Source organism: Cajanus cajan, chromosome 7, assembly GCF_000230855.2.
Source record: "Cajanus cajan strain Asha chromosome 7, NIPB_CcT2T_4, whole genome shotgun sequence".
NCBI lineage: Eukaryota > Viridiplantae > Streptophyta > Magnoliopsida > Fabales > Fabaceae > Cajanus > Cajanus cajan.
The window spans coordinates 55755744-55769360 of NC_138523.1; the positions used below are offsets into that span (position 1 = coordinate 55755744).

Below are 13617 nucleotides of genomic sequence, written 5' to 3' on the forward strand. Positions count from 1 at the left end.
ATATATATATATATATATATATATATATATATGTGCCCGCGTACACCTTATATATAAAATTAGTTACATATAATAATACTATATAAGTAATTAAAACAAAAATTATGCAAATGAATGTCATGTTATACTTAATTTTTCTTTTCTCCTCTAAAGAAAATTAAATTATGTTATGTTTTAAGATATTTTAAATTTGGGGAATGCTAATATACTCCCACCTATTTTTTTAGTGGGAATATGTTAGCAACCTAAAATTTTAGGACAAAAAACTACTCATTTTTTTTTATTTAATTAATTCGTACAAAGGATATTATAGTAATTTAATTTAATTTTAAATAAAAATAAAATATTTTCTCTCCCTTTAAATTTATATATTTATATTTTAATATCCCACTTAATCACTTATGGTACAAAGAAAATATTTTAATTAAGTTTTGATAATATAAAAAAATGGATAAATGACAATAATCAAATCTTTAAAGATGAACCATGCATGTAAAAAAGAAATTAAGCAATCATTTTGCATCAACTTTTTTGAATAAATATTCTTTTATAAATAATTTAATTATTAATATTTCTATGAAATTTGAAAAATGTTGATTTAGCATTCATGAGTTGTATGTAATGGGCGGAAATTGTGCTCAAAGATTGACCGGTCTAAGTTGTACAACCTATCCATATTAATATATATATATATATATATATATATATATATATATATATATATATATATATATATATATATATATATCGTACGGCGTGCATTTATTTATTCCCCATATAATCGCAGGAATTTTATATATTTTTTAATCTAATTGTGCTACTGTCAAATTCAAAGAAACATCCGCACCTAGTGTGTGAACAGAATGAAAGACACTAACACCCATATATATATATATGGCTTTTTGACCAAAGTGAAGTTATTTTAAAAGTTTATTATGTAAATGGGGTTGTTTTGAAACTATTTACGCTTTTGGAGCTGTTTATAACGGTGTTGTTATGGGCCATAGCGACACCGGTGACACGTGGCATTTTTTTCACTTCAGGGAAGCCATGAAAGCCATATAGATAAAGTCGCTACAGCCCACAGCGTCACTAAACGGCTTAAATAAAGTCGCTATAGCCCATAGCGCCACTAAACGGCTTAAAAAAAATAAATTCAAATATAAAAAAAATTAAGTTAATAATTTATAAAAAAAAATAGTGGCGCTATGGCCTATAGCGACACAGTGTCGCTATAGGCCACAGCGCCACTGTGATAAATAATAAAATACATATTTAATTCGTGATAAAATAATCTAAAGAAAAAAAATATATATAAAGAAAAGAAATTACACAAAAAATAAGTTTATAAATAGAAATTAATATTTAATTTGTAATATAAAATAAAAAAATTTTAAAAATAATTAAGTAAATAATTCAAATAAAAAGATAGTGGCACTATAGATATGTATAAAATAAACAAATTATAGAAATAATAAATTTATAAATATATATTTATATGAAATTGATAATATAATTTACTATGAGTATATAATAATTTTTAACAGATATATTTTATTTAAAAAAACTGGGCAAAAAATAAGTGAAGGAAAAAAATGTAGAAAAACAAAAATGAAAAAAAAAACTGGTAGAATAAATCTGGAGAAAAAAAGAGACCCAATAACCCAAAAAAATGAAAAAAAAAAAAAAAAAAAAAGCTAGTGTCGCTATGGGCCACAGCGATACTGTGTCGATGTGGCCCATAGCGACACTAGCCTTTTTTTTTTTTTTAAATTTTCTTTTTTTTTTTCTACTTAAAGTCGCTATGGGCTATAGCGACAGAAAGTCGCTGTAGCCTATAGCGACTCCAGCCTTTTTTTTTTTTTTTAGTTTTTCATTTTTTTTACCTCAGTTTTTTTTTAAAATTTTTTTTTGTGTTTTTTGGTTATTGGGTCATTTTTTTCTCCAGATTTATTCTACCAGTTTTTTTTTAAAAAATTTTTTTGTAATTCATTTTCTTTTGTTTTTCTACATTTTTTTCCTTCACTTATTTTTTGCCCAGTTTTTTTTTTTAAATTTACATATAAAAAAATTATTAATAAACTTAAATAATAAATTTTCTTTAAACTACACAATTAATTATTTTTAATTAAATTTATTAACAAATTAATGATAATATATTTTTAATTATATTAAATAAAATACTTAAAATATAAATTTAATTAAATTTATTTATTTCTGTACTTATTTAATTAAAAATATAAAAATTAAGTTTTTAAAATGAAATTTTAATATTTAAAAATAATAATTTTCCCCAGTTTTTTAAAAAATTAACATATTTATAAAATAATTTTTGTTTTTATTTTATTTACTTATTTTTGCCACAATTTTTTTAAAATTTAACATATTATAATATAATTTTATTTTAACTAGTTAGTTTCTTTCCAAACAAAATAAGTTAATAACTAAAGTTTTTAAAACGAGAAAAATATATATACAAAAATAATATAAATTACAGAAAAATAAACTTTATAATTAAAAATTAATATTTAAGTGCTAAATATAAATTAAACAAATTTCCAAACAAAATAAGTTAATAACTAAAAAATAATAATAATAATAATAATCAGTGGCGCTGTGGGCCACAGCGACACTAGTGTCGCTGTAGGCCACAGCGCCACTTACATAAATAATTAAATCTATTTTTTAAAATTACCTTTTTAAATAAATATTTTTTATTTTTATAAATATATAATAAGTATACTCAGTTGATTATTTTAAGATTACATTTAAATTATTTCAGTTTTTTTCATTTTTTTTCTTAAGTGGTGTCGCTATGGGCTACACCACCTTTGTTGGCTCACATACTGTGTTGGTCCAGCCCATAGCGACACTGTTGTGGCTCATTCCAGCCATCCCTACGCCAAAAAAAAAAAGCCATGTGGCATGGGTGTCGCTATGGCCCATAGCGACACCGTTGTAAACAGCCCCAAAGGCGTAAATAAGTTCAAAACAGCCCCATTTAGGTAAATAACTTGATCAACGACCCCACTTTGGTCAAAAAACCTATATATATAGTTGAATGCAAAGTCATTTGACTCAATTCGTTGACTTGTGTCATCTAGCTACTTTCCTCTGTCAACAATGTGTCCTAAACGCAACCCAAACAATATCCTTAAAGTGCTCCTCTTCCAAAGTGGCTATGTGTATAAGGACTTGAATATCGTCAATTATACTTCCAAGCCTAACCAGCTGCAAAGCTTCTTCATGGCGAGTATTTTGAGTGAAGAACTGAATGGTAACCAAACTCTCTATACTCTTGCTCTACGCCAGATCTACTAAACGAGGATTAGCGTAGCTGTCTAGAGATCTGTTTACTTCAAGAGTAAGTCTAATAAGTTTATTAAGACTTATTCCGCTTATATTAATAACTCATATTTTATATCAAATTTCAATGAGCCAAATGTTGAATTTAAAATTTTTAACGCAAAAATTAAGTTTGCAAATTTTTAAAAAATTTAAAAATTATTTGATACTTCATTTCAATAATTCAAATTGACAAATAATCATAAAATTCTTTTATACATTAATTTAAATTAATAAATTGAAGTATCAAATGATCTATGCATTAATTTAGTAAAATAATATTTTTAAATAATTTATAAATAATATTTATAAATAATTTAGTAATGTGAGACCCCTTCCCGTTCATTTTCTCTCCAACCCGTACCCTTGACTTTCACTCTTGAACTCTCTTCTTCACTCTCTTTACCTTTGGTCTCTTTTTCTCTGGAAACTTTAGGTGGTAGTGCTGAGTAGGTGCTGATTTGTGGTGTGCGAAACTAGCTGAAGTTCTTTCCCTGTCTCTCTTTTCTTCCGTTCGTTCTTCTTCCATTCCTTTCTTCTCGGAGCTCGGAATTCTTCACCGAGATAAGGGAAGCTAGGTTTTTGGCTGAAATGGTTGAAAATGAGTTCATAAACTCATTGTGTGGTTGATTTTCTGATGATTGATGAGCTGTTTTGATGAAAATGGGTTTTCGGGTTTTCGGGGTTCTTGATGAAAATTTGGGGATTATCTTTGTTTGATGTTGCATGTGTAAAAAAGGGATGATTTTTGAGCTGTTGGTTGAAAATGTGAAGTTTTGGATGGATTGCATGTATGTGGATGGCTTGATTTTGCAGGTTTTGAAGGAAAATTTTGAACTTGGAGAGTTGTTGCTTGGTATCAAGCCGGACACAGTTCTTGGCGCCGAGCGCGTGACCATCAAAGGACTCTATTGGGCAAGTCCGCCAGGCGCAAGGTTGTTTGGGCCGGGCGAGCTTGAGAATAGGGGCCTCTAGATGGCCCATGTCGGGCGTGGTTGGATCGAACTGGGCGCGATATCAGTAATAACTTAGCATTTTGGGTTTCTGGTGTGGTGCCGGGCGTGACTACGTCTCGCCAAGCGTGGAGACTCCTTGGGAGTCCTTGCCACGGGTGACACCGGGCGCAATTGGTATTGCACTGGGCGTGAGACCTTGGGGAGGTCTCTGCCTACCCTACGCCGAGCGCGGGTTTGGCACGCCGGGCGTGTGAGGCTCTTTGGAGTCTCTGCCTCCTAGCACGCCAGGCGCAATTGAAATTGTGTCGGGCGCATTTTATCCTTGGTGCTCTTTAGTCGAGTCACGCCGGGCGCGACCATGAGTGCGTCGGGCGCGGGTGTGATCTTTACTTATATGTTGATAAATGCTTAGAATTGCTGATATATCTGATGTTTGCTGAGCTGAGCTGTAATTGATGAATATTGTCGAGCTGAGTGATGATATTGTTGTGCTGTGAGATGTTTATGGTGAATGATGTTGTTTAAGCTGTGTTGTATAAAGTTGAATCGTGTTGTATGTTGTATGTTGTATGTTGTTATTGCTGTTATGTTGTGTTGTGCTGCATGCTGATATGAACTGTTGTAGGTCGTAAGGCTGAGCTATTGTAGGAGATCTCCGAGCTGGTATGTGTGACGATGCATTGTTTGTTTACTGCTGTTATTGCTGAATGATTTGAGATGTATGTTGTGATGTATTGTATGTTGATGTTGCTGAACTAGATGATATGCTGATAGCTGTAGTTGATTATAATTCTTGTAATTATATGTATATATGTTGATTCTTTTCACTAGCTTACCCTTTGTTGTTTCCATGTGGTTTGTACTGCAATGATCATACTATGTATGGGAGCAGAGCAAGGATAAGCTGGTGTGTAGAGATAGGTCTGTAGCTGACAGATGTAGTGGATGTTTTTGATATTTTATTGTTTTAGCTACTTAGTGTAACAATTGGGTTGTATTTTGTATATTGATTCTAAGCCCCAGGCTAGACATATTGTATATATTTTATTTGGTTATATGTATATTCTTGTCTGTGTGGTGCCGTGGTGTTTTAATGTGTGACGGTCAGGCAAGTCGTTATAAGTAAAATAATACTTTTCAATTAAAGGACTTTTAATTATTAAACTTAGAAATTTAAATATTTTTTTATTTTTTGTACGATTAAAATTGACAAGGAAATCCGCAGGAAAAGTACCTGCAATTTTTTTTTACCATTTAGTAAAGATTATTTGCAAATTAATTTTTACAAGAAAATTTACACAAGAAATAAAATAAAATTCTTACAACGTTTTTTGCAAATTTTTACCATGAAATTTTTTTTTATGATTATTAAAATTGTAGTAAAATTTACAAAAATTTCTTATAGATCATTTTTCATAAAAAAATTTGTAAGAAATATTTGTAAATTATTTTTCGCAAATAAATTCATAAAATAATTTTGTGAAATTATTATTGCAAGAAAATTCGTAAAAAATTTCTGTGAATATTTTTTTTGTAGAAAAATTTGCAAGAAAATGATACTTTTCTAGTAGTGATTCAACCAAATATTAATTTATGCACTTACATTACCAATTTAATCACCAATCACTTTAAGAATTTAATGTTGTTAGTTTTGATAATTACCAAATAATAAATAATACACATCATGTTAGATTGTCAAGATTCTTAAGTTTAAATTATACCTTAATGTATTGACGTTGATTAGAAATTGTAGCATAATAGTCTTTTGATACAATGATCTTCTTTAACTAAATCAAAATTAGATTATTTTTATTAAATTCAACTAAATGTAAATAACTAATATAATTACTACAAATAATATATATATATATATATATATATATATATATATATCCCATATTAAATATTAGAAATAAAATTTGTATCATTTAATTGTAATATAATGTTAATATAAAAGAACCGTATTATCAACAAATTAAACCTTATTACAAATAAAATTTTTAAAAGTTAATATAAAAAAAACTTCTAAAAGTTATTATTTTAAATAAATAATTTTGGGATAATCTATGATGATTTGAATGAAGATGTAAAACAATATTTATCATTTGAATTAATTTCACGTTTCAATATATAAACTGTTTTTATTTATGTTACGAGACTGAGGTGTTATGCAGTTCAAAGCCACAATATGTTAAAATTTGTTTGAAAAAAAGTAAGCAAACATACGCCACTGGATGAATAAATAAATGTATACTGTCATCATTTTTTTATTCTAATTTCTAAAGAACTAGCTCTCTGTCATGAATCAAAACTCAACTCTGTATAAATTGATTTAATCATTAATGGAATTATATTAAAAAAATCATTAATAAAATTCATTAAACTCAATAATATATTTCTGATTCTTTCTAACTGAATAGCACTAGTATTTACTGTTTAATATAATTGTGATAGTTTAACTTTTAATACAATTAGTTGTTTTAACTATTTGATGGAAACATTCAATCTTATTAAAAACACCGCAAGAGTTACAGAGGAAGCCAATGGTAGCTCAGTGCACTCTTGATCTGTCACCCCAAGATTACACAAGGAGTACAACTATATTCCATGTATTATCATTGTGATTGGATAATTTTGCAAGGATAATTATTGTAAAAATACCAACTACTTAGATTATAAAATGATCGTGTAAAATAACATTAAACTTTATATATATATATATATATATATATATATAATTGTTATCATGCCCACTAAGTTGCTGTCTCGATGACATTTATGCAGGAAATAATACAGGTTGGGCACGAACAATTATCTTAATTGGTATTGGTATCCTCGTCATTGCTTCGGCGACACTACTTTCCTTTTTCTTTTTTTTGGTAAAGCACTACTTTCATTTTGGTGCTACTTGTGAAGGAAAAAAAAAAAAAAGAAAAGAAAAATTGATAACAAGATACTTCTCAAAAGAAATTGTACGTATTCTAGTTACGAAATAAAATCTCAATTTATAATTATTAGTTCTACTTACTGTCTTGATTATGAGTAAAAAAGTTAGATTTCAATTATAAGTAATAATTATTAATTTTTAAAGTATAAATTTGATTTCTTTTGATTTTTTTTATTAGAATTAAAGATAGTAAATTATAAATTCTAAGAAATTTGAAAAATTAATTCAAAAAATTTAACAATTTTTTTGCCTAGTATGGTCAAAAAAAGTATCACTCGAGGGATTGTAATACGATCTTACTATAATTAAAACAATAACAAATAACTTTTCACATGAGAATATGATTGATAAAGGTAGATTTGGAAGAGTTTATAAAGTGAGAAAATATCATAATTTTTTTTCCTTTTAATCATGTTTTCAACACAAATGAATAATTATTTATATTGTTTTAGGATATTCTTATAGATGGACGACGTATATGAATAAAGAGTCTTTCAACTCATTCTAAACAAGGTTTAATTAAATTCGTAAATGAAATTTTATTAATAAACAAACTAGCTACAATACAAAAATATTGTGACATTAATATATTGTTGCCTAGAAGAGCAAGAAAATATTATGCTTTATGAATATATGCTGAATGAGAGTCTTGATTACCTTTTATTTGATTAGATACTTTTAACTTTACACTTTTTAATTAAAGTGGTTTATATATTGTGTGTATTTGTTTTAGTATATTATACTTTAAAATAACTTAAGTGAATTACTACAAAATATATTTTTCAATTACTTTTCTTATTGGAAAATTTTTATAGGTACCCAACAAAAGTTAAATTGGCCCGATCATTACAAAATTAAAGGAGAAATTATTTTAGAAATTATTTACTTAAATGAATATTCATAACTTAAAGTTATACATCGTGATTTTAATCATATTAATGCTCTATTAGATGATAATATGAATTCAAAAATATTATATTTTGACATGGCTAAAATTGTTGAAATGGTTGAAGATCTTGAAAATATCAATAAAATTGTTTGATCATAGTAAACTTTCTCATCAATGTATTTTTATCTTGATTTCACTTTTATATATATATATATATATATATATATATATAAATAATGTATTACTAACATGATTTTGTTGTAGTGATTATATGTCACCAAAATATGCAATGAGTGGACAATTTTATGAGAAATCAAATGTTTTAAATTTTGATTTCATGATTTTTGAGACTATTATTAGAAAAAATAAATGTAAAATTTTATGATTCACACAATCTCATTGGACACCTCATCACTTATGTGAGTGTGATATTTATAATTATATATGTACAATGTGAATTGAAATTTGATTTTTTGTTTTGAGAAATGTGATGATATTAAAACATGTACAGTAACAAGGTGTTGGAAGAAGCAACAAATAAAATTATTTATTTTTTTAAAATAAAAAATTTTAGCGACCGATTTAGCGACAAAAATATTTAATTTCTAAGATAAACTAAAATGTTTCACATTCTAGATATTTTATTTTATAATAAATTTTATATTTTAGCGACCGATTTTGGGACGAAAAGAATCTATTGTTATTTTGGTCCCCATCATCAAAGGCTACCAAAATTGCAGCGATAGACCAATTTTATATTAGTGATTGAAGTTATCAGTTGCAAATTAGCTACGAAGACAATTCCAGTCGCTAAAAGGGCTTAGCGACTAGGCTTTTCGCAGCCGATATCTACTAGTCACTATTTCGGTCGATAAACCCTTTAGTGACTGATTTTATTACTTTAACGACCAAAAATAATGATCGCTAAATGATGTTTTTTTTAGTATATTAAGAAATGGAAATATTTTAATACATTCATATTGATTTTATTTACATTGAAGAACATATGAGACCTACAATGACAATATATATTTCATATATTAATAATTACTTTTTTTAAAATTAATTTTCACATGAACCATCATTTTTTTTTTGCACTGTCATATAATGGATCAAGATATACTTGAACAACAAGAATCAAGTTCTCAACCAAGCTACTAGTGGTTTCAAATTATTCTATATATTAATGAAAAGTTCATGAGTAATTTTTATCCTGGTTAATTTATTTGTTCAACTCGAAGCAAGGTAGGTTAGCCAACCACTTTGATGATGGTGGGATGAAAATCAAAATTTTATTTTAACCCTAATTAATCTAAAATGACAAATTTAGTTAAAAGGTCTAAAATATATTAATAAACTTCTACTTCTACCTTGAAAGAAGTTTTTCTTATCTCAATATTATTTAGAAAATTTGTCATAATTTAAAACTTACAATTGTAATCTATTAGTTTAAGATTTTCTTTGTAATACAAGACATTTTTAAGCGTGTGCAGTGTGTTTCATAGTGAGGAAAAAAATAAAGTGAGGGAAAGAGAAAAAAATAGAAGGGAAGAAAAGTATGCAAGAAATAGAACAAAAATAAATGTTGTTTGGTTGAAAATAAATAGAGTAAAAATTGATTTTTGAAAAGTTATTTAATATTACAATATTAGTATTTTAAAAAAAAATATAACATTTTTTTACGTATTGGGATAGCGTGGCTGAATGTCACTTTTCTTTTTTCGTTTTCACTTTGTTTTAATTTTTAATTCTTTTTCTTTTAAAATTTATGATTTTTGTCAAAAAATAAATTTATAAAGATTTAATTTTTTTATATTACAATTTTTAATTTATTATTTTTAGTTGTATTTTGAAATATTTTATTACTTTTCAGACTTAATTTACATAAAAAATAAAACAACATAATAAAAACAAAGGACGATTGTATAATTTAATTTATAATAGCAATTTACTTTAAATCCTGAATGCTACATGCTAATGTATAATCAACAATTATCAATAAAATATTTATTACATATTAAAAAATTGGTCTAATATTGAAAGGAAATCTTTAAATTAATATATTACAACTTTTTATTTCAAATTATAATTAATATATTTTTAAATAATAACACTACAAGGAAATTGTCATATAGTGACACACATCCTATAGTGACATAATATGTGTCATTAAAAATTACTATGAGTATAAGTTATAGTGACACACAAAGTATGTTGTTAAATCTCATTCAAAATCGATATTAAAATTGTGTAGCTATATGGCAAATAGATATATACCTACATATATTATACTTATAGTATGTAACATTTATTGTAATATATAAGAAAAACTTCTTTTGGACCAAGCGTAATAAGTTATTAATATACTTTAGATTATAAATTTGTAAATTTAGATTATTGTTATCAAAATTTTTTATCAGATTTCTTCGTCAACTCATCCTTAATTAGAATTGTCAAAATGGATCACAAATTGTGAGCCAACTTGGTTCATCATGGGTTTCACACAAATTGAGTTAAATTTTTTTTACAAATTTAATATTATTTTAAAATTTAACCCGCTTCATTCGGGTTGAACTCGTGATGAGTTAGACTGACTCACAAGCCCACTCATAAAAAAAAATATAAAACCTAAAGTTCACTTATGCGCAAAAAATAAAAATCCACAACCCACTCACGCAAAAAAAAAATGATAACCCATTTATTCATTTAGTTGATTGCCACACATGAAGGGTTATTTATTGGGTTAAGGAATCATTTTTATGAAAAAAAAAATAAAAAAGAAAAAAATTAGATTATGTGATTGAACATTCGAAAGTTTTTTTTTTTTTTTACAAAATAGATTTAGCTATATAGATACTTTCTTTTAAAAATATGGTTGACTATTAAAAAAATAATTTTTTTAAAATTAAATGAATCAACTCATTTAACTCACCAATATGTAATGGGTGAAATCGAACTCAATTTTTTGTTAGCTTATTAAAGTTAACAAAGTTATATTGACCCACTTATTAACCAATTCAATTAGTTATGAACTAGACTCATTCAGATCAAATGACCTATTTTGATAGCACTATCCTAAAAAAAATTGATTATAATTTTTAATCCACCATAATCAAAGTGAACAATATTTTTAAAAAATATTATGAAATTAGTGCAAAAAGAGATAATTAATATTATTATATTGAAATTTTAAAATGTAAAAACACCCATTTTGATATTTAATTCTTTTTCTTGCACAATATTTATTATGTACATGAAGTACTTCCTCCAACCTCTTTTATAAGATACAATTACATACGTAACTCACTAATATTAAAAAAAAAAGTTAACTAATTTATTTAATCACATTAAAATTGTCTTAAATTTCTATTTTTCTCCAAACTACCTTAACATTGATACAAGACTGCTACTCTAGCAACCATTATTAAAATTAAGAAAATGACTTTAATTTAGAATGTTTCATATCAGAAATTAATTAATAAAAAATAATTAATATTTTAGATCAATAGATTCTAATTAAAAAAATACAAATAATACTTTGGATTTCGAAACTTAAAAGAGTTACACGAGGGAGTAGTATATTGCTGGAGGCGTGCATTTGATTAATGATAACTTTTCCATGAACTTGAATGAAACATATGGGGCATGTGAACGGGAAATAATTGCGGGGAATATATATACGTTTACAACGGTACTTATGGACAAAAGTCATTTGGGTTACACATTCCAAGAAAATGTAAAAAAAAAATATTTGGTTGACTTGTGTCGTCTAACTATTTTCCTCTACTTGGCAACTAGAGACTTCAATTTTGATGGGTTATTTTATGATATTTGTTTGAGAAGATATTTTATAAGACTTATTTTTTATCAGAGGAGCATAATATAATTTTATTCATGAGTTTTTATTTATAGAAAAAATTTGTTATACAAAATCAATATTGATATTATCCTATTCTAAAATAAGGAAATAAATCTTCAAATAATCAGAACAAATTAAATCTAAATATTTGAAATATAAATAAAATATTTTTATAAAAAACTAACTTAATCTTCTAAAGATATTTAGGCATATTCCCAACACTCTTCCTTGACTGAATATCTTTATCACCTAATTTGAGTTTCAAAATCTGCCTTTTCTCTTTTTGATTGGTTTCTTCTTTTTGTCATTTTTGTTGTAATTCTTCTTGAGTGGGACCACTTTAACATTTGTCTCGAACTTCTCTTTTGAAGGTGATTTTTCATCATCTTCATTCTCCTCTTGATCATCAACTTTCTTTTGAAGACATGCATCTTTGTGTTCTTCACTTGTATCTTCATTTATAATTGGCTCTTCCTCCAAATTTAAAGCAAAACTTTTGCCTTTCATATGAACATTGAATACTTTTTTGTTGTGTATATCTTTAATCACACAATTTTTATCTTCAAATAACACTTTATAGCCTTTTCCTAATAATTGAGAAACACTCAACAAATTTTGGTTAATATTAGGAACATATAAAACATCAGATATTAATTTAAAACCTAAATGACTCTTAATAGCAAGTGTTCGTTTGCCTTTTACTGCAAGGTGTGCTCCATTCCCTATTTGAACTTTAGAGATATCAGTTTTGTTGAGTTCTTTGAAGAGTTCTCGATCATAGGTCATATGATTTGTACAACCACAATCAATAATCCAAGCTTTTGAGGGTTTTTTGGTCATAAAGCATGACATTGAAGGTAGTTCTTCTTCTCCCTCTTCTTGTTGATCTTCAACAATGTTGGCTTCTTCTTGTTGCTCATGAGATTTGCATACAGGTTTTAGGTGTCCTAATTTTCCACAATTGTCACATTTTACATCAGGTCTCCACCAACATCTTTGTTGTGGATGATTAGTCTTTTTGCAATAAGGACATGGTGGAAAAATTTGAGTGTTATTATGTTGACTGTTCTCTTGAAACAATTCCTTCTTCTTGTTTTTTGCCACTATTTTTGTTCTTCCATTTGGCTAAATATACACCCTCCACATATCCTTCTTCTCTCATAAGCCTCCTTTGTTCTAATGCTTGTAATGCATGTAACACCTTTGCCAAATGATCTTACTCAGATCCTTTGTGTTCTCCAAGGCTGCTATTGAAGCTTCATATCTTTCAGGTATAGTTACTAGAATTTTTTCAACAATTCTAGAATCAAGAAATTGCGTTCCTAGTAATCGTACCTTATTAGCAATGCCAAGCAGTTTGTCAAAGTATTGTTTGATTGTCTCTGTCTCCTTCATTCTTTATATTTCAAATTCTCTCATTAAATTTAATACTTGCATGCTTCGAATCCTTTCATCTCCAGCATATTCTTCTTTTAGATTATCCCAAATTGCTTTTGCCGATTTGAGAGTCATGATCCTTGTGAAAACATTTTGTGAAACACAGGCAAAGAGACAACTTTTTGCCTTTGCCTTCTTGATTTTCTTTTCCTTGTGAATTTTCATTTAGGCTACAGTAGGATTG

The 13617-nt window shown here is 26.9% G+C and overlaps 1 protein-coding gene across 1 annotated transcript; it reads right to left on the minus strand.

Annotated features, from left to right (window-relative positions):
* Nucleotides 1–6829: 6829 nt before the first annotated feature.
* LOC145950089 (uncharacterized) lies at nt 6830–13598 on the minus strand. Its single transcript, XM_083061016.1, has 4 exons — nt 13428–13598; nt 13217–13331; nt 12333–12943; nt 6830–6868 (listed from the first exon to the last, which is right to left on the minus strand). Exons 1-4 carry the CDS (start codon nt 13596–13598, stop codon nt 6830–6832), a joined length of 936 nt encoding a protein of 311 aa, XP_082917142.1.
* Between the last annotated feature and the right edge of the window lie 19 nt (nt 13599–13617).